We start from the raw sequence: 20,882 nt of genomic DNA, 5'->3' as shown, positions 1-20,882 counted from the left end.
GGCCGCGTGTGACCAGAAGGCAACGCCCTGAGACTGATACACACACACACACACGTGCGCACACGGGAAGATCTATCTCAGAGCCACAGCCTGCATCAGACCCGGCCCCGCTGACGAGCCGACAGCAGGCGCCAGAGGATGGCCCCGCTGCACCCAGAAAACGAAACCCAGGCAAAACTGCGAATCATTAAGGGGTGTCGACCCGGTAGAAGCAAACCACACAGAAACCTCTCCGACACCTCGACGACCCTCACCGGAGGAGCAGGGGCGGGAAAAACAAAAGCACACAAGAACCAACCGCCCCATGCTTCAGCTCCCAAGGTTTATTCTCTTCTTTTAATATTTTATTCACTTTACGCTTGAGAGAGACCGCACGCGTGTACGAGCAGGACAGGGGCAGAGAGAGAGGGAGACACAGAATCGGAAGCGGGCTCCAGGCTCCGAGCCGTCAGCACAGAGCCCGACGCGGGGCTCGAACTCATGGGCCGTGAGATCATGACCTGAGTCGAAGTCGGACGCTCAACCGACTGAGCCCCCCAGGCGAACCTCCAAGGTTTATTCTTAAAGTCCTAAGGGTCAACACAAAAAACCTACATGGACGGGGAAGGAACCTGGGAAACAGTGCTGTGAAGACAGCTCCTCCCGGAGTCTCCGTGAGTTTCACAGGGTGGGGTGGGAGCGGGCGCGAAGGGATTATTCCCGAGAGTCTGCGGAGGCACAGCTGAGGGGGGACTGGGGCACCCCGGGAGCACCGGGCGGCCACAGACAGTTCACGGCTGCCCCGCCCGCCCGCCCGCCCGCACCCGAGGACGCGCCCTTCCAACCACCCTGAAGCGTCCTGGGCCCGAGTCTCCCGCTGACACACAACACGCTTCTCTCCGCTTGATCCCTCCTGGCGAGTGGTCCTTCCCCCGAGCACAACTCTGGCCATGCCCGCGAGTCCACCCCACCTGCGGGTTTGAGTGCCGGCTTTAACCCAACAGGCAAGTTAGAAGGAATTTCAGCCTTTCCGAGCGGCCAGACCTTTTCTACTTTCCGGCCTCTTGTCTCCTTCTCGTTTCACTGCCCTGTTACCACAGAACACAGTCTGTGCTCCCGTCTTTCCTTCTCGTCCGTCAGATGTTGCGCTGTGACCGGTACGTGGTCAATCTTCATAAAGGGGGTGTGGTCCGGATGTCCCGGGCCCGGCCTTTCGAGGGCACGTGCTTCTACCAAGGACAGGCCCTCCTCGGAACTACCCGGAAGCTCTTATGTGCCCTCTGCCAGCCTCTCCGTCAGTGGCTCAGGCCCAGGCCCGGGGCCGGGACCAGGACCAGGACCAGGACCAGGGCTGGGGGGGGGGGGGGGGTTGTCATGAGCAGTCCCAAAGGTGAGCCCACGTGTGCACACAGCTGGGAACCTAGATCACTAACCGCCCACTTTCGCGTGTCTGCTCCACCCAGGACGGCCAGAAGCTTTCCTGCCCTCCTCCAGTATTCCCACACACTCCTCTGCCTGACCCAGCAAGGAGCAGGCGCCTCCACGACCCTCACGTCTGCACTGCTGAATGGACCGTGTCACCTAAGGATTTTTCAGAAGTGGCACCCAGGGTAGGACCCCGCAAACGAACAAGATCCGACAACGTAAAAATAACCGTAAAACACCGAGACATGCTAAAACTCTCCACCGTTAACGAGCTATAATTAAGAAAAAAGCTGTAGCCCCGGTCACAAAAGACTGACGTCCTTCCTACATAAAGAACTCTCGCAAATTCGAAGAGCAGCACAGGGCAGGGCTAAAGGAAGCTGCTGAGAGGCAGCGCTGGGTGGTTTCTCGGGACGGTTAACACACTTGGGAGTTTCATCTTCCCTGTGAAGACTCGCGCAGGGTCCAGGCTTTGCGCCTGGAGCGTAGTACGCAAAAACCACCGAAGGCTGTCGTCACCAACGCGTGTCATCGCTGCCGGCGTCCCGCTGGTCGGGCAACAACACAGAAGGAAGCGATGCGGCCGGCAACTTGGATGGGTCTCCGGGGAATCCCGCTCGGCCAAAAAAAAAAAAAAGCCAATCTCAGAAGGTTCCGTGCCGTACGGTTTCGCGTACGCGACGTTCTCAACGTGACCAAACCGTGAGCCGGATGATGGTAAGTCAGCTGTCGCCAGTGCAGTGGGGACAGGCGGTGGGTCAACGGGCCACACGTGGGGTGAGGCGCACGGGACCGCCCCGCACACCTGTGCAGACACGCGCGTGCACAGCACAGGAGACCGGACGACCCCGTACGGTGCCGAGGTCCGCTCCCGCACCACGGACGAGACCGCCGCGGGGGGAGAGGGCTGCACTCGACCTCCGGGACAGGTCTTCGCAAGCTCCTGTCCATCGACGAGGACTTCAAAACAGATGATCGACTCCCGAAAGGGCTCAAGACGGTAACGGAAAATTCATCAAGAACTCACTTGATGAACTCACACTTTTGAAAAGTCGGCCAGCCAACCGTCTTTAATCACGTAAACGCCCACTGAAACGGCGGATTCCTGGTCGCCTACCAGGCCGGAGAGCTTTGAGGACAGTGCCGGCTGAGCGCAGGGCCCCGGACGGACGTTCTCGCCGGGAGCTCACCAGGGACACCTTCGGCAGCCAGTGCTGGCGCAGCCCTCACCGGGACCTGGTGCGCGGCGTCTGTCCGAGTGCCGGAGACCTACCCTGAGCGCGTGTTCTGTCCCCAAGCGCGCAAAGCAGCAAGCCAGGGAAGCCACGCGGGAACGAGCTGTCCCCTGCCCGGCAGCAAGCACTTCCTGACGCCCCGTGGGCCGGGCCCCCGGTTTCTGGCGCCAGAGAGCTCTCACCCCAGGCCTTCCCGCAAGGGGGCCAACACAAGTATTCGCCCTTTCAGCGTTTTCCCACCCGGATCCTAACCAGAAAATTCCACCTCCGGTAGGCTGTTTCCACTTCCCTCTTTTTTCCGAAACAAAGACCGCGCGGACGGACCCCCAAACACGGCTGCCGCCGGACTCCACAACCACTCAGCTTCGACCTGAGCCACGTTCACAGGCCTCCCACCAGGCCGGCACCACGGACCGCTTGCCACACCAGGACGAGGCGGCAGGACCGGAAGGGGCACGGGGCCGGCGCGCCACCAGCCGCTGGCAGCCCCTGCAAGCACACACCCGGGCCCCCCCCCCCCCCCGACAGAGGGGGACCCGCCCCTCTCCCGGGCCTCCAGCGCCAGCAGGGAGAAGCCTTGGTGGGGGCCGGCCCCTGCCTCCGGCTCCCCGGTACCCCCCCCCCCCCCCCCGCCGGGCCCAGAGGGTCCCAAGACACACCCCCATCCCTGTTTACAAAGCACTCACGCCCACGAGCTCACTGAATCATCTGGCCGCAGGCAGATGTCCTTTTACAGATGAGGAAACTGAGGCTCAGTCATGCCACCCACCACAGGTGACACAGCACGTCCTGTGCCTGGGGCGGCAGTGAGGAGCGGCCCTGAAGCTCGGGTCTTGGGGCTCCCCGTCCCACGCCCTGGTGCCCGCTGAAGCGAGGGCTCAGGCCGGAACAACCACACGACATCCATCCAGGGCAGGGGGCCGGGGGGGGGGGGGGAGACGGGGCAAGACCATCCCCGTCCAAAGTGGTCGGGGCAGGGCCAGAGGGCAGGCCAGCCTGGAGGCGCCCCTCGGCTTCGGGGACTCGGGGCTGCTGTCCGAGGGGACACTGAAGAGAAAAGGCAGCGGGGGCGGCGGCCTGGGGGAGGGGAAGGACGAGGGCACGTGCCTGTGCCGTGCACCTCCTCCCAGGAGGCCCCCAGGGCCTGACCGTGTGCCCCCAGCAGAGAAAGGGTGGCACACCGGCTCCCGGGAGAGGTTTCTAGGGGGAGGGGGCGGGATGGCCTGTGGGGACTTCCGTATCCCAGAGAGGACTCTGTCCAGCCCTGCAGCCACTTCCTCAGGCAGAGGGGAAGGCCAGCACCGGCGGGGGATGGGAGGACACAGCATGATGTCCCTCCCTTCGTTGGGGGGGGTGGGGGGAGGCTGAGCACAAACCACCCTTGAAAAGCCCCTCCTCCAGCCAAAGCACACGGGATGCCTCGATGGAATTCACGGACGACTCCAAGAAAGAGTCTTCTATTCTAAATCCCAGAGTCACAGAAAGACACGGTCCCGATCCTGAGACCCCAGAAAGATGGCCAAGTTGCCCAAGTCCTCTCATCTCCCTGAAAGGCTCCCCCAAATCCCAGCAAACAGGGTAGACTCCTCAACGTGCACAAGGCATCACTCTCTGCCCAGAGCCCTCCATGGCTCCCACCTCCTGGGCAAAAGCCCAAGTCCTCCCAGAGACCCCAAAGGCCCGGAACAACCTGCACCAGCCCCTTCTCTCTTCCTCTAACACGTCAACCCAGATCCTGCCCCAGGACCTTTGCAAGAGCTGTACCCTCTGCCTTGAACCCTTTGGTCTCCACTCAAACATCACCTCCTTAGAGACTGTCCCCGACCACCTTGGCTTTGAGACAGTCTCCTCCCTGACACCTCCTGTGTGTTCCTTGAGCAGAAAAGAACCGTCTGTCCCTCCCCCCAACCACGTCAGGGGCCTTCAGTGCTCGGAGAGAGTAACCAATTCATCCAGGTTTGCCAAAGACCTAGTTTGAATGCTCAAAATCCCCAATCCCGGGAACACCCCTGGGTCCTCGGCAGGATGGCTGGTCACCCCAGTGTCAGATCCTGTATACGAGAGACTCGTAACATGAGCTTGGAAAAAAAAACAGCCAGAAGCTGGGCCTTTCTCCGGACTCACAAGGTGAGCAAGAGTTAGCAAAATCTAGATTCCGTGTCTCATATCTTCTGGACCTCAGTTTCCCCCTTCAACTGGAGACCCAAGGCCCGCTGAGGCCACAGGGACCTGGGAGGCTCCAGTCCTCACCTCACGTGTGCCCCACTGTAACACAGGCCCCCCACCCCCAGCGGCCCGCCCCCAAACACCTCTTCCTCTGGTTCTGAGTCTGAGAGTGCCTCTGGTTCCACACCCCCACCCCGTGCCGCCCCGAGGCAGCGGAGTCCTACCTGAGCCTCCAAACTGGGCACCAGCCAGGGGGGTGGGCCGGCCCTTGCCATTGGCCCCTGGCAACGGGAACATCTGTGGGGAGAGAGAGAGAAGTGAGTGTGGGGGCTGGGCCGTCCACGGGAGACCCCAGGGGAGAGAAGGCAGAAGGCCCACACTGCACGCAGAAAAGGCCCTTCCAGCAAAGCCCGAAGGCACAGCCCGTGCCAGTGATGGAGATCTGATAGGGTTTCAAAGCTGTCAGGGTGCCCGGCTGGGGGAGCACACGCCTCGATTCGGGGTTGGGAGTTTACTTAAAAGATGACCGTTAAAAAAAAACAAACAAACAAAAAAAACAAAAACACCAGAAAAACAAACCCCAAACTTCTGCTGTCTATGCAGTTTGTTTTGGGGCCGGCGTCACCGATCTCTGCACTTAAAATGGTTTATCCGCCCTTAGAAACGACACCAAGTTTTCCTTAGGTTTCCTCCTGGGGGAGCCGGATCATTCACACTCCACGAGCGTGGGGGCAGCGAGGCGCAGGGGAGCTCAGGCCTTCCCCGAGGCCGGAAGCACCTCCCGTGTGCCCCTGACCCTGAGCAGCACGCAGCCTGGCCACTGGGCGGGAGGAGGGTGGCCTGGGCCAAGTGTCCCCCACATGCCAGATTCTGCACTCAGTGGCTACCCGAGGCCCTCATCACCAGCCTAGGCATCAAGAGAAACTGAGGCCCGAAAGGACAGGAAGCTGGAGGGATGTGGGAAAGGCTGCAGCAGCCCCCCCACAGGTGACTGAGCGGTTCTCCCTAGCGCCTCCGGCCCCTACCCCACCCCCACCCCCGTTTACCCGATGGGCGTTAAGTCCCTGGAGATTAAACAGCTTAGCAAGATGAGCCAGGAAAACCCAACATCAACAAACCCCTTTGCCACACAAAAACAAAACCTGTCCCATCCCTGCACCGAGTCTAGGTTCTCTAGGTTCCACCTAGGGCCCGAGTGATCACGAGTGGGTGGAATCAGGGCCAGGGGCTCATCGGGGACCTGCTGATGCTCCCACCTCCCACCCCACCCCACCCCACCCACCAGGGGGTCAGGGAAGGGGGCCTGCGGGCAGGACTCTCAGGCCAGCACAGCAAGCCTGGGGAGGGCCCCGGTAAGTGGGGTCCTGTCCCCACGCCCCATTCTACAGGAGGGAAACGGAGGCCACGTGCTCACCTGGCCCCGGCGGGCGCAGGAGCAGAGCCTCATGGGAGGCGTGGAGCCTGGCGTGGAGCCTGGCGGGAAGCAGGTTCTCAGTGGGTCTGCGCCCCCCCCTGGGGGCGTGGCTGTGCTCATTCAACTGGCCCAGCCTCCCCAGGGCCCTGTTCTCCCGGAAAAGGCCCTGTCCCACTGGGTAAACTGAGGCCTGTAAGGAGAGATGGGTTGGCCTGAGCCAGGACCGGAAGTCACCAAGCCCCTGGGAGAACGGGGGCCCCACGCCAAGTGTCTGGTTTGTCCTCTAGGGTACCAGGGGCTCCGCGGATGTGGCACTTGCCACCGGGGCACTGACAAGGCCCCTCGTACCCTGCAGCCTGCCTTCTCTTCCGTGAAATGGGCTCAGGGCCCTGAGCACGTGGGAGGCGGAAACCCCAGCACACGAGGGCACCGTGGGCGCACGGGAGCCTCTGCCAGTGCTACCTCCCTCCGGGCTACCGAGCCGCGTCACCGGACGAGCGATGCCCACGGCACGGCCCCGGCCCCTCATCGGCCTGCTCGGGGAGCGCCCGCTGTAACACCGTGGCTCCCGCCTTCCTTCCTCCCCTCTGACGGCCGCCTCTCCCACCACTTCCCGTGACCCGGCCCTGGCCCCGGCGAGCCTTCCCCTTGCAGGTCTTCTCTCCCAGTCTGAACCCGGCTATTTTAAAAAATGTAAATCAACTCAGTTTCTCGGAGGCAGGCGGGAGGGGGCAGCTCCAGATGGACAGAAGGGGAGGTGGCAGATGAGCCGGGGAGCGGCCTCCGTGCTCTGGCCAGGCCTCCCTCCCTGCAACAGCACGGACGGTGCGTGGAAATCCAGCTCCCAGGTCCCTCCGGGGGAGGCACAGAACACCTTAACCCTCAGTCTCAATTTCCTCACCTGCGAAACGGGTCGTGAGCTGGAAACACGTGCGCGCGCGAGATGTTCGGACCCACCAAGCACAAGGGGCAGGGGAACCAGGGGCTCAGGGCTCCTGGACAGATGAGGCGAAGGGGCCAGGTCTGAACCCATGCCCACCCCCACCCCAGTCTGTTCCAGCCCAATAGTCTGTGACTTGTCAGTTTAACAAAAAAAAAAAAAAAAAAGAAAAAACTGAACCGCACTCTAGGTTACTCAGCCGGGAAAGCAAAAATAAAACGGGGCTTAAAAATGGCTCAAAAATACCAGTACGGCCCTTCCGGAGCTGTAGCCCCTCTGTCCCGTGGGCTGTGTTTTTCCACAGGATGGCTGGTGTCGTTTCGGTTCGGGGACTTTTGTTTTCGACAGGCCTCCGTGGCCGGGGCCTCGTACTGGCACAGGAGCGAATTCACACCGAAAGCGCCCTCCCCCAACGTTTCGAATCGGTCTAGCGCTTGCCTGGGAGGTGCGGGAGCGGGACAGATGAATCGTGCGCGCACACGCACGGTGCGGAGTTTCTGAAGAAAACGCTGGCCACCCCGACGCTTGGGACGGGTGGCCCACGGCACAGATGGGCAAACGGAGCCCCCTGGTCCTTCACGAGGCGCCCCGGCTCCAGTCACCGAGGGAGCTCTGGCTCCCGGCCTCACCGGGCCCTGCTGAGCTGTGTGGCGTCGGGAAGCCAGCACCCCTGGGAAACTCCGTCCAGCCAGGCAGGACACAGGCGTTCCGGGAAGCATGAGGGAGACTGCCACCCGGGCCTGCCTCCCTGTGACAGCCAGGACAGCAGTGACAGCAGCAGCTCCTGTTACCCTGGGATGCCCACGCTCTCCAGATCTCTGACCGCCTGCCCGCTGCTCCCCTCCCGACCGACCATCGCACGAGCCGCCACGCGGATGAATAACCGAGGTCTTAGACCTCCAACACCCGTGTCCCTGCCTCACTCGAAAGGGCCCCCACACCCGTCACCTGGTGCTAGGCACCTTTTTCTTTTTGAGTCCACGCTGGAATAAATAACCCTGATCACACCCATTTTCCAGATCAGAAGACCAAGGCCGCTGCTTACCCACAACCAATGCACCCCAATTCCCCCAACCAGCCCCCCACCAGACGCCTCCGCCCAACCAACGTTGAGGCTCGGCTCTTGACTGCTGGGGTACTTCTGGCGGAAGCTTCTTTCCCAGGAACCCTGGGTGCGCAGACCCACACTGAGGCAGAGGAGGCACCCAGGAAGGCAGGGCCCTGGCTTACCATGCTGAAATCCAGGAGATCACTGAGCTCCTTGTCCGTGCCCACGGGTGCCATCCTCTGTGGCTGGTTCATTCTCCAGTGGCAACGGTGGGCTCAGGGGGCAGGATGGGCACCTCGGCCCTAGAGACGGCCCTACAAGAGCAGAGGAGACAGACACACAGAAAAACAGAGAAAAAGAAGAGGTCTGAGTGACCAAAACAAGAGGCAGACAGATGGGGAACGGGGGAGCTATTTAAAAAGCCCTTCCTCTAAAGGCCCCGAGGGCTTGGGTCTTCCCAGAAGGAGCCCCTTCACGACCCTGGGGGTGGGGGCAGGGCAGGCAGGACTGGGTTTGGGCCCCTGGAGACCTCTCCCCAGAGCCCTCGGGGAGTCTGAAGGATGGTGGGGGTGGGGGTAGAGAACCTGCTAACACACACTCCCTAAACTCCCTCCAAGACCACCAGGGAATCAGATTGCAAATTTTAAACTGGATGCAGGGTGGGAGTGGTCCCTTCCCCAGTAGGCCAGAACCCGCCCCTCTCCCCACATCTTTCCTTTCCAACCCCCCCCCCCACAGGCTTCCCCACCGCCTCTCTCCCACACCCGCCAGGGAAGGGGGAGGGGGGCCCAGGCTGCATCCCAGGGGAAATTTTGTGACCCCCCCCCCCCCGCCCCACAAGCAGCTGTCACAGCGTGCTGAAAACCAGGTTACCCCAAACTCAAAAGCAAAAAGAACTCTCGAACAAAAAAAAAGGCAAGGGAGTTTGGTGGGGTGCCCTGTGCAGAGACCTACCTACAAAGCTTCCCTCCACCCTTAACTTCCTACCCCCACACAGAAAAACAACAGAACTCAAAAAAAGAGAAAAAAAAAAAAAAACAAAACAATCCTAGGTTGTTTTATTGTCACGACGTATCCGGGAATTATTTTTAAGCAACTTTGAAAACATCCCTTGCCTCCCGCTGGAGGGGGGGTGGAGAGGGGGTCCCCCAAACCAGGGTTTCCCCCGCACGGTCCCAGGGGCCTCCGCTCTACAACGGGGGTGGAGAGTCACCTGCCTGGCCCCATCCCCCCCAGAGAAGGGAACGGAATATGTCTCCGTCGTCCCGCGGACAGAGCGCGGGGCCCCTCCGGCTTCGGTGCCGAGCTCCCAGGCTGGGGGTGGCCCCACGGAAACCACGGAGGCTGCGAGGGAGAGGGGGTTCCAAGGTCGAGGGAGACCCAACACCAGGAGCGGAGGAACCCCCGCTTTGTTTGCCAACCAGGGGCGAGGTGTGAAACGGCCGCCCCGGCGCACCCCCTCCCCCAAGCCCTCCCTCTCTCGCAGGGCGTGTGAAACTGACTTTGTTGAGGAGTACGAAACCGCACTTTTTTGTGGGGTGGTTGAAACCGATTTCAGGGCCGACCCGGGGGAGGGGGGGGCACTGGAAACTTGTGGGGTGTCGCCGGACCTCGGGGGGCTGGAAACGGGCTCGGGGCGCAGAGGGCCCGGCCGCCGGCCCCAGGGGGAGGCCCCCGCGCCCGCGCGCCCCGCCCGCCGCGCCCCGCCCCCACCCCCCCGCCGCGGCCGGTGCAGGCGCGCGGCCCGGGGGCCTTTGAAGCCGGGCCGCCGCCGCCGCCGCCCCGGGCCGCGCTAACGCGGAGCAGATGTTCGCGGCCCCCGCCCCCCCCGCCCGGCCCGGCCCGGCCCGGCCCTCAACCTGCGCCCGCGGGCCGCGCCGCCGCACCTTCCCCGCCAGACAAAAGGCCGCCCCCCCGCCCCCCACCAACTCCGGCGCCGGCGGAGGGGGCCCCGCCGCGGCCCCGCCCGCCGCGCCGCAAACTTTCGCCAAGTGCGGCCCGGCGGGCGGGGGGCGCGCCGCCGAAAGTTGGAGAACAATGACGCCCGGCCCGCGGCGCGGCGGGGGCGAACTCCCGGACGGCGCCCCCGCCCCAACTTCCCCGGGCCCGCGGCGGCGGCGGCGGCGGCTGGGGGGGGGGCGGCGGGGGGGGCGACCAACTTCGCACAAAGCCACGGGGCCCGCAGTCCCGGCGTGCTCACCTGCTCGGCGCTGCCCGGCCCGCAGTGCGCGGGGGGCGGCGGCATGAACGGCCCCCCCGGACAAAGGGGCGTCGCGCCGGGCCCCCGAGGGTCGCGCGTGGGCGGCGGCAGCGGCGCGCGTGGCCCGGCCCTCCCCGCGGCCCGCCCCGAGGGGCCCGTGCGCGGCCGGGACGCTGGCGGGGGCGGCGTGTGAGGAGCTCGCGGTGCCCGCCGCCCGCGTCGCTGGGCTCGGTCCGGCCCGCTACGCTCGCGGCCGCCGCCGCTGCCTCATCTTCCTGCGGCGGGAGACATGTTCCGCCCCCCGCCCCGCGCGCTGCCCCGCCCCCGCCAGGCCCCGCCCGCGCCCCGCCCCGCGCCCCGCCCGGCGTCGCTGCGGATCCCTCCGCCGCCGCCGCCCGCTCGGCCCGCGCCGGTCTCCGCGGCTCGCCTTCCAGCGCGCCCGCGGCGGCGGCTGGGGCTCGTGAGGCCCGGGCTCTAGGAGCAGGGGCGCCCGGCCGGGCCTCCAGCAAAAGGCTCGGGGAGGGGGCCGGGACTATCTTCCAGCGCGGAGGCGCACGCAGGATGGAACACACCCGTGACGCAAGTGGGAGGGAACCGTGAGATGGAAAGATAAGACACGGCAGCAGTGGCCAATCGGAGGGCGCGAAACCGTGATTGGCGGGCTCGTCGGCCATTTCTGGGGCTGCCCCGCCCCCTGTCCCGCCCCCGCGGCGTCTAGCGAAGAAGGAGGTGGGACTCTCGGAGCGTTAGGCCTAGAGAACCGGTGGGGGGGGGGGTGGGTTTTGGGGTTTTATTTGTCAGGTTTGCTTTGCCGCCCGCGCGGCCTCTTGGGCTGGGTCGTGTCTCAGTTCCTAGGGTTGGCCCCTGGTGCTGGCTGTTGAGAGCGGGCATCCATGGCCGGAGGACAGGATTTGGACCCATTTTGTTGGTAGAGCAATGGAAGCCAGCTCGGTTTCAGGGTCAGAGAGGCCCACAGGGAACCCGCACTGTGCGTGCCTCTGACTTGCTGGTTGCTTTGGCCTACCTGATTCTCAAGTTTGCTCATCTGTGAAACGGAATCTGGACGCAAGCCTTTTGGTTCTCAGCGGGCTGTCTGTCTTCTGGGGTCTGAAACTCTTCCCGCCTCCAGGGGCAATTCAGCTTTTGAGGACCGCAGACCCTTCAGAAAGGGGATGATAAAATTATAAATGAAAATATGACAAGCTCTCGTGACTTCCTGGGTCCCCAGAAAGCCACATTCCCTTCCAGGCCTGGGAAGAAGCCATCATCCTCCTGGCCCACTGGGCTCTCGCCACCAGGGGCCTCTTTGCTGGTTTGGAAGCTGCCAGACTCCTTTTCACCTCCGGGCAGGCCCCGCTGTCCTTGCCCTGCCCTCTGTCTGGCATGTTTTTCCACTCACACCTGGAAACCCCAAATCACCACAGTTCAGTGCTGCTCCCGGCCCAGGAAGAAAAGAGGGGGTCCAGGGTGAGGAGTGCGTGGAGGGCTCAGGGGCCTCACGCTGCACCCCTAGTAGGCTGACCCTGATCCTTTCTAGCTCAGAGAAGCTCCCTGTGCCGCACGCCTGGAGAGGGAGGTGTGGGTCTTGGGGTCTGGGTTCGAATTCCTCATTCCTTCCCGCCTCACTGTGACCTTGCGCAAATTCTTGACCCTCTCTGGGCCTCAGTTTCCCCCTCAGGAAAATGGAAGGCACAGCGATGGGTACAGAGTCGGTGCCCACAGCTTGTGCCCGCATCCCTCAGCCTCTCCCCACTGGCGGCGGGCCTGCGTCTGTGGCAGGGTAGTGGCCCCCTCAGTCCCCAGCTGTTCCGTGTGGCCCGACTCTGACCCCATGGGCCTATTCCTGCTCCGGCATCCCCCCAGCGCGGGGAGTTTCTTGAGGACCAGGCTGGGGCCAAGGCCTCTCAGGGTCCCAGCCTCACTCAGCGTACATCAGTTCCCCCTTGCCCGAGAATGCTCAGGGTCTAACCCTTAGCGTTGGGGTTAAGGTTCCTGGAGTGGCCCTCAACACACTCACTGGAGGTGGGGGGGAAGATCCATTCGTGGACCATGCAATTATCAAGCACCAACTGGGTGCCTTTCTTGGTGCTGGGCATTGGGCCACAGTGGTGCCTGTGCCCTGCCCAGCACCTGCCCTCCAAGGCAAGAAGGGCCATCAGAGGTCCTCCTTTGGTTCCAAATGTGGCTCTTTCCATCCATATGTTTGGCTGTCAGGTCCTCACGCCTGAGAGATTAAACCCATTGTACAGATGAGGATAGCAAGGCTTAGAAAGCTCCTCCCTGGGGCCTGGTCCACCCTGGGGCTCACACCTGCCAGGAGGCCCTCCCGGCACCCACAAGCCACCATTGTCCTCCCTGGGGAGGCCCAGCATGGGCTGAGTCACTGGGTGGAGCAGTCCACAGGGGCCCCCCACGCTGCCACCTCTGCCCAGCCCCGAGGCCTGGGTGAGCCCTGCAAGGCCTTGGCATGAGGACAGGCAGCGGGTGGCTGGTGCCAGGGGCCCCTTGAGGCCGGCCCACAGCCCGCCCACCCCTGCCTGCCTGCCTGCCTGCCTGTGGCCTTTGTTCTCCTCTGGGTGCTCGCCTGCTGGGCCTGGGCAGGCTGGAGCCGGAGCCCTGCCTCCCCACCTGCTTCCTCCTTCCACCCAAGCCACACCCCAGGCCGGGGACCCCACACTGAGGGAGATAACCCTATTTCTGGTTGGCAAAACTAATGCCAAGAACAGATTGTCACCAGCGAGTGGGGGGATAAGGGACAGACCATAGGCATGGTGGTGGAGACTTCCGGAAGAGACACAGAAGGCATACAAGCCACGGTTGTCCACAGAGAGAATGTAATTGACTTTAGGACTTTGGGGGCATCCTCCCGACATGTGTTTTCGTTTGTCTCCAAAGTGGGTATCTTCTCCTGGGGTGTGAGCAGACCCCGCCCCACCCCCTGCTGTTCAGAAGCCCTGGCAGGATGGAGGGCCACTGTCACTTAAGCCAGACCCCCGGCCCAGTCACCATCCCCGGCACACACTCACACAGGGGTGATGACGGCCACAGAGGCTGGGGGCTTCTTCGTCCATTCAGGCCCCTGCAGAGGGTCCTGACCCAGGCACGTCCACGTGCTCGCCCTGAGGACCCCCGGGGACCTGGGTCAGGGTTCCTTCCTTCCATCCTTCGCGCATTCTCCCTGGCTTTGGGAGGGAGGCTGGCTTCCACAGGGCCTGATGGTTGGGCCTGGGGCTGGGGGTCTCCCTGGATATAGCTCCCTGGAGGTAGGCGGGAGGAAGCAGACGCTGGCTATGCGGGATGTAAAGGGGGGGGGGTGGATATAGCTCTAGCCCCTCCCCAGGCACGACTAATCTGGCTCTGGAAGCTTTAAGGTCAAGGAAGGGAGGGAACCCAGTGACCTGCCCAGCCCCTCTTGGGGAGCCAGGGGGCCAGGGGAGCTGGGAACCGGCTGAGAGCGGCCAGCCCCCCAGCCTCATGCCTCCCATTGCCAAGTGTCAGTAAATATCCAGAAGGGGCTCTTTATGTGCCCCACAGGCCCCTGACCTCCCTGGGGTGTGTCCCCGGGACAGTGACACTTGGGTGTGACCAGAAGGATGAGAAGAGTCAGTGGGGGAACTGCAGGGGCAGAGGCTGGGAGATGGGGCCGTGTGTCATGTCTGTGAGGAGCCCTCCAGGCCCACGGGACCTAAGCCCAGAGAAATGGAAACCAAAGGAACTAAGGCCAGAGAGGGGCCGGGCCTTAACGGTGAGGGCACTAGAGAGCCATGGCAGGGATTTGAGCAGAAGGGAGATGTGGTCCCTATGGCTGCCCTGTGGCGGGGGGTTCAAGAGGGGAGGGGTGGAGACAGACATCAGGGGGAGAGAAGGGCTGGCCTGTGGGGGTAATGAGCAGCAGACGGGGCGGGGGGGGGGGGGGACACAGCCACCCATCGGCGCTGGGTGCGGGGCCACCCTCCGAGCAGGGACATCTCGGCGTTGGTGGCAGGAGTGACTGGGGCATGGGAAGTTCACGTGCCGTCCGTGCCCAGGCCCCACGGGATGGAGCCAGCGCCTGGCCGGAGGGCTGTGCACCAGGGGCAGCAGGTGAGTGGGTGAATGCATCAGGGCTGAGCCCCAGCCCCGGACTGAACCCCGACCCTGGCGGGGCCCCCGCTGCGGACCAGACCCAACCACACCGAGCCTCTTTCCCCCGGGCCCCAGCCGCCTCCGAGAGCCGTGCTACCCGCCGAGGGCGGCCCTTCCCCCCCTCCTGGCCTGGTGCCTACGGATCCTGACTCAGGTGCCCCCAGGGCCTGTCCTGCCACATTCCGGGGTGGCCTGTGTAAACACGGGGTGCCTCCTCGGCGGCCCCCATGGGCATTGTTCGTCCTAGTTCCCGGGGACCAGGGCGTGGGCAGGGGACAGGGAGCCGGCCGGATTCCCGCCACCTGCCCACGCACCCACCCACGGGGCGGCCCCACTCACCCCTGCCCCTGGCAGCGAGGGGGCCCTCCTGTCTCTCCCCGGCACGCGAAGCGCGAGCTTCTTCTCCTGGCGTTCTCCAGGTCCCCTGAGCTTCACAGATGAGGCGGCGCACACAAGCCCATGGCTCAGCTGGGGAAACTGAGGCTCAGGCCCCAGCCCGAGGCTGGCAAGGCTCACACACCGGGTTCGCCTGCCCCGCCAAGCTGTTCCACGTGCTTCCTGGCGTCTTCCAGAAATGCGGGGAGGGCATTCCCTGCCGCCAGCACCGCACCACTCCAAGGAGCTTGGGTTTCACCCGGCGCTTCTGGGAAGAAGCCAGGAGGGCAACATGGTCTCTCTCGGGGCTCACACGGGGGAGCTGGCCCTCAAAGGCCCAGGCTGCTCAGGGTGACCAGGAAGAAGGCGCTGCTGGGTAATTCTGGAGCTGGTGTGGGGACTGCATGCTGTTTCCTGGGTGTGTGCTGAGGGCCACGGGGAGCCCTTGGTGGTTAGCCGCCCCCCCCCCCCCCCGCCCCATCCTGGCCACCCTGTCTGGAGCCGGGACCCCACGTGGACTCTTCCCTTACCTGGCTCAGCCCACCCCCCCACCTCACAGCCTCACCAGCCCCCTTGCGGCTCCCCAAACAGCTCGTCCTGGCCGTCTGCTCCTCTCATTGTGCCCGGCTAGCTCTTCCTCGTCCTTCAGCTCTCAGCCTGGGTGCTGCCTCCTCCAGGAAGCCTCCCAGAGCAAGCCGGGCCCCACTCCTCTTGTAGGAGTTTTTGCAGTTTCCGGTTCCGGTTACTCCTCCGTGGAGTAATCGCTTGATCGCGTGATCACTGGATGAGGGTCCCCCAAGGGCGGGGCGCGAGGCTTTCTTACTCCATGAGGTATGGCGCACAATGGGTGCTCGTGGGTCTGGAGGGTGGCCGTGAAGACAGAGGCAGCGTGGTGTGGGGGGGTTCCTGGTTCTTAAGGCCAGGCTTGGGTCCTGGGCGATGGTGTCCAGGGGAGGGAAGGAGCAGAAGCCGCTGGGCCCAGCTTGCCAACAGATCTGGGTTCAGATTCTGGCTCCGCCATGTTCTGGCTGTATGCCTGGGGCAGAGGCTGCCCTTCCCAGGCCTTGGTTTCCCCTTCTGAAAATCAGGGCTCGGGGAGGTCACTTCCAGGCCCTAATGGCTACTCACACCTCCCTTTCCCTGTGCACACCACACTGAATCTCACTTCGGCCCTGGGCAGCGGTGGCCACTAGAACACCTTTTTGCAGGTGGGGAAACCGAGGCACAGAGGGATGCACTCATTTGGCCAAAGCCACGTGAAGGGTTCAGTGCCCAGGACTGCCCGAGGGAGGGTCCCAGGTGGGTGTCTGCTCCTGTTCTATGGGAGGGGCAGGCCAGTGGAGTCACCAGGGTCCTGGCTTTGTACCTGGCACCGTGCCCTAGTGTGTTATGCCCAGCATCTCCTGTTCCCAAAGAGTTGGGGGGCTGTGATTGGCCCCATCGTGCAGAAGAGGACACTGAGGCCCCCCCAAAGCTGAATTAAACCACATGTGCTCCCTCCTGGCTGGGGCTTGACATTGGCCTGACTGCATGTTTGCAAAGAAAATGTAAAAGGTTGCACAAATAGGTCCCAAGAGGCCCAGGGAGGGAGGCAGGCCCTGGTTCTTCCTCTTGGAGGTGATGACCACCCCTCTGTGAGTTCCCAGGCATCTGGGCCCAGGCCTGGCCCCTACTTGCCTCTGTGTAGACAGGAGTTTTCTTTTTCTTTTTCTTTTTTTTTTCCCAACGTTTATTTATTTTTGGGACAGAGAGAGACAGAGCATGAACGGGGGAGGGCAGAGAGAGAGGGAGACACAGAATCGGAAACAGGCTCCGGGCTCCGAGCCATCAGCCCAGAGCCTGACGCGGGGCTCGAACTCACGGACCGCGAGATCGTGACCTGGCTGAAGTCGGACGCTTAACCGACTGCGCCACCCAGGCGCCCCTATAGACAGGAGTTTTCAGATGGCCAGCAGGGAGTGTGTGAGGCGGGATCTGTGGGCGACAGGTGCTTGGACTCACCAGAACTCTCTGTACTCCTAGGATTGGAAGAGTCTCCAAACTGGCACGCCTCGTGTACCCCTCCCACCTCCTTGCCCTCTTGAGGGGTGGGAAAGGTACAGAGCCAAGATCTATAAAAAGAAAAATCTTCAAATCTGGCTCTATAAAAACTACATGCTTCTGAATCAAACAGACACGCAGCTGAGGTTAGATGAGGTGAGACAGCTGGGGAGAAAAACATTTGTAACACTGTAACAGAGGGATTCATAGCCTTCCTATACAAAGAGTTCCTACAAATCAATAAAAAAAAAAAACCCACAAAACATCCATACAGAAAGCCAGGCAAAGAAATGAACATTAGTTCAGGCAAGAAGAAATACAAATGGCAATTAAGGGCCAGCAAAAAAGAAGCTTAAAGTCACTCATGATGAAAGAAATGCAAACAGATACTCAAACAAGAAAACGCCTACTGTCTTTACAACTGGCAAAGTGGTAGACGATTGGTCACGTCCGCTAGTGATGAAGCCAAGTGTGGGGGCTGCGTATTTCAATAAAGAAACTCTAAGGGCGCCTGGGTGGCTCAGTCGGTTGAGCGTCTGACTTCGGCCCAGGTCATGATCTCACGGTTCGTGGGTTCGAGCCCCGTGTCAGGCTCTGTGCTGACAGCTCAGAGCCTGGAGCCTGCTTCTGATTCTGTGTCTCCCTCTCTCTCTGCCCCTCCCTGACTCATGCTCTCTCTCTGTCTCAGAAATAAATAAACATTAAAAAAAAAAAAAAAGAAACTCTACATCCCTTTGAACTCCCCCTCCAATGTCAGTCCTAACGCTAATAAATCTGGTAACAACGAGAACACAAGCAGGGATGTGCATTAGAATTGTGGTTTGTGACGGCGAACGCTTGGAAACACTTGGAAACAACCAGGAAGAGAGGACACAGGAGGAGACCACAACGTTACTGGGAATGCCGTCTTTGCCTTAGGGCCCGTGGGGTCTGCACGCATATTCTGAGCAAGCAAGAGGTCTCGGGTGGACGGTTCGGATGAAATGCAAGTTTGAGACCCACGGCACCATTTTGGGGGTAGAGATTTTGTAAAGGAAAAAAGCACGTATCGAAAAAGTGCAGGAGGAAATGCCCCAGGGCTCAGCGGTTACTCTGGGCGTGGGGGGGGGGGGAGTTTCAGTTCTTACTTGATATTTATATTTAAGAAGTGGAATTAGCTGAGAAGTTGGACATTATTTTCTGGGTATGTGTGTGTTGGTATTTTTTAAACGAAAGGAAAGCTCAGTTTTCTGCCTCGCGGCTCAAATTCTGTAACCCTGCAGAGCCACGGGATGGGGGTGGGTTTCTGCCGAGGGTATCCCCAACCCCCTCAGTGACAGTGCCCGCTAGGTGCTCTCTGAAGGGGACGGGCCTCCGGCTGCCCTGGGGTCCTCTGGGGGAAAACCCTGGTGCTCCAGGGAGGAAAACCCTGGTGCTCCAGGGAGGGCCCCCGCCCCCACCCCCCGGAGGGATCCCAGAGCACAGGGGGCGTTGCAGAGTCCAGCGAGGCCACGCCCCCACAGAACCCCGAGTTCCTGCCAGTTAGAGGGGATTCGTCTGTGCACCACACACCAAGGTCGAGGGGGAGCCTCCCGGTCCCCGGCAGGTGCTGGGGGAGCATAGAGGGGCAGCCCCTTCACTCAGGGCAGGGACAGCCCCTAGCACTGCCCAGGAGGAACTGGGTCATGTGGGGTCATCGATCCTCTCCTGTGAAGGCCCCTGTCTCAGTTTCCCCGTTTGTACCGAGGCCAGAGGGGCGTCGAGTCCCCGCCTCTGAGCCCCGTGGGTCCCCAGCTCTTGGGTTCTCCGGGCCTGGTCTTCCCTCCCCCGCCCGTGTCCATTTCCTCCCACCCCCAGCCGGCCCCGGGGCAGGACAGAACTCCAGGTGCCAGGCTGGCCCATGACCTCTCTGTGCCTCATGTTTACGAGGTCTGCAAAATGGTCATGAAGAGCAAGAAACTCACCCACCAGCTCCTAATCTCCCCGGCCTGTGGTCCGGCTGTGCGAGCAACACCAGGGCCCCAGAGCCGAGCACACAGCCCAGCCCGTGCTGGGGCCTGGGCGGCCCGGAGGGGAGAGAAGAATCCAGGGAGGGGAGCGAGTAGAGGCCAGGCACCTGCCATGCGCCCCAGGCCTGGTCTCCCTCCAGCGCTTCTCACCGCGGCTCCTAGGGCCTCGCGTCTCATTCCCACCTCAGGGCCTTTGCACAGCTGGTCCCCTGCCAAGAGCACCCGCCTCCCTCAGCCTCCAGCCTGTTATGCGGGGTTAGTGCCTCTTCTCCTTGCATGTGGCAATACCCACAACTCTCTGATTTGCTCGTTCAGCGCCCCCCCACCTCCAGTTCCATTGGGGCGGGCCCCCGGCCCGGCCTGGGCCTGGCAGACAGCAGGCACTCAATGGATGGGGAGGACGCGGTGGCCCTCATTTCACAGGTGGGGGACCTGGGGCTCAGAGGGACGGCCTGAGGTCAGATAGAGAGTGGTGCCTGGCCGGGGGGGGGGGGGGTGGTGGGGTCCCGGGACAGCTGGTGGGGCCCACCGGAGTGGCCTGAAAGCTGCCATGTGCAGGAGGGAGTGGGGAGGGAAGGAGGGGAGGCAGCAGCTGGCGGCTGGCCCTGGGCCAGCTCTGTCCTCGGCCGGGAGGGGCCTCGTGCGGGGCGGTCTCTGTCTCTCTGTCTCTGTGACTCTCTTTCTGTGTCTTTGTCTCTGGGTGTCTCTGTCCCTGTCTCTCTCCCTCTCCTGTCTCTATCTCTCTGCCTGCCTCTATCTCTCCATCTCTGTCTATCTCCCCTTTCCTACCCTTGTCCCCTCACCCCCAGCCGTCAGGGCTGAAGGCTGGGCCCTTCACCTCCACCTGCCTTTGTGAGTGGACAGGACCCGTCCCCGCCTCTGGACTCCCCATTATGGTCCCTAGTCTTCCCCACATGGGGAGCCTGGGAGACACCCCTCATGGGCTGGGGGGCCCTGAGCAAGTCTCCCCATTGTGAGGCTCAGTTCACCAACTGTAGAATGTTTGTGGCACCTGGGACTGGATGTGCTGGACATGGGTGCTGGCGGGGAGGCGGGGGGAGGGGACCGCAGGCTGAAGGCCCTGGCCCCTCAGGGCTCGCAGCCAGCCTAGGGGAGAGACGATGACGAAGGAGTCACTTTACAGGCATCCGAAGCTGTCCTGGGGGTCAGAACAAGTGGCCAGAGAGGGTCTCAGGGAGGGGCTATGGAGGCTGGCAGTGATCTTGGTGGGCTCACGGCTAGTGCAAAGGCCCTGAGGCCCAGGGCCATCCTCAGCCAGGCCTCTGGGTCCCTGACTCCAGGCCACACGGTGAGCTGACTTGCTGACCCTGTGCACTTGCTCCCCAGTTAAGGGCCCCCCCCCGCCAGGCCACGGGGAAGGCGGTGGGCAGGGGCTGCGGCAGAGAGCACTGGGGAGAAGCAGAGAGCTGGGCAGCCCCCCACCAGGACGATCCACGGTCCAGATCTACATGTCCCCAACCCTGCCGGCACAGCCATCCTGCCGAACCTCCAAACCTCGCTGACAACAGAATCCATCACTGCAGAAATATGCTGGGGCCTGCGGCTTAATCACTCTCTGATTTGCATTTTTGCATATTAACGACGGCAGAGCAGCTAATTTTGCCGCGGTATTTTAAAGGTGCAGAAACTCTGGAACTGTGCGGGGGGTGAGGACAGGTCCCTCACTCAGCCTGCGGGCTGTGGGCTCCCAGGGATAGGCTCCCTGCTGGTCAGTGACACCGCTGCCCTGGAGTCACAAGGACCCCACCCCTCAGGAGTCACAGTGTCTTCCGCTCTTGAAATCGGGCATCGACCTCGGCAGCGGCCAGGGGAACGCGATTCTGAAATTTTCCGCGGGTGGCTGCACCCTGAGCACCCCGTACTGGGAAAGCTTAGGATCAGAATCTGTCTTAAACCTTTGGATTCTGTCGCAGCCTCTGATGGCGC

General features: G+C 62.5%; 1 protein-coding gene and 1 long non-coding RNA gene across 17 annotated transcripts in view; one reads left to right on the top strand and one right to left on the bottom strand.

The window, feature by feature from the left end:
- The window catches only part of TCF3 (transcription factor 3), a 31,280-nt gene extending 20,560 nt beyond the window's left edge, over positions 1 to 10,720 (bottom strand). For 8 of the 16 annotated variants that reach the window (XM_086699659.1, XM_086699661.1, XM_086699666.1 and 5 more), the window contains exons 1-3: positions 10,408 to 10,719; positions 8,390 to 8,521; positions 5,030 to 5,102 (exon numbers count right to left, since the gene is read on the bottom strand). In XM_086699659.1, coding sequence (XP_086555785.1) covers positions 5,030 to 5,102; positions 8,390 to 8,461 — 145 coding nt within the window. In that variant the 5' untranslated portion in view covers positions 8,462 to 8,521; positions 10,408 to 10,719. Of the gene's footprint in view, positions 1 to 5,029; positions 5,103 to 8,389; positions 8,522 to 10,407 lie in introns of all 16 variants that reach the window. The other 8 variants (XM_086699671.1, XM_086699662.1, XM_086699663.1 and 5 more) reach the window with 2 other exon arrangements.
- A 2,891-nt stretch (positions 10,721 to 13,611) lies between these two features.
- LOC147583924 (uncharacterized) lies at positions 13,612 to 17,668 on the top strand. Its single transcript, XR_015248609.1, has 4 exons — positions 13,612 to 14,152; positions 14,436 to 14,490; positions 16,116 to 16,206; positions 16,930 to 17,668. It is a non-coding gene; the product is annotated as an uncharacterized LOC147583924 (long non-coding RNA).
- The last annotated feature ends 3,214 nt before the right edge of the window (positions 17,669 to 20,882 follow it).

The sequence above is a fragment of the Puma concolor genome, chromosome A2 (assembly GCF_028749965.1).
Source record: "Puma concolor isolate L17-30 chromosome A2, mPumCon1.1.hap2, whole genome shotgun sequence".
NCBI lineage: Eukaryota > Metazoa > Chordata > Mammalia > Carnivora > Felidae > Puma > Puma concolor.
Note: the sequence above shows the minus strand (reverse complement) of the source record. Positions and strands in the feature narration are given on the sequence as shown.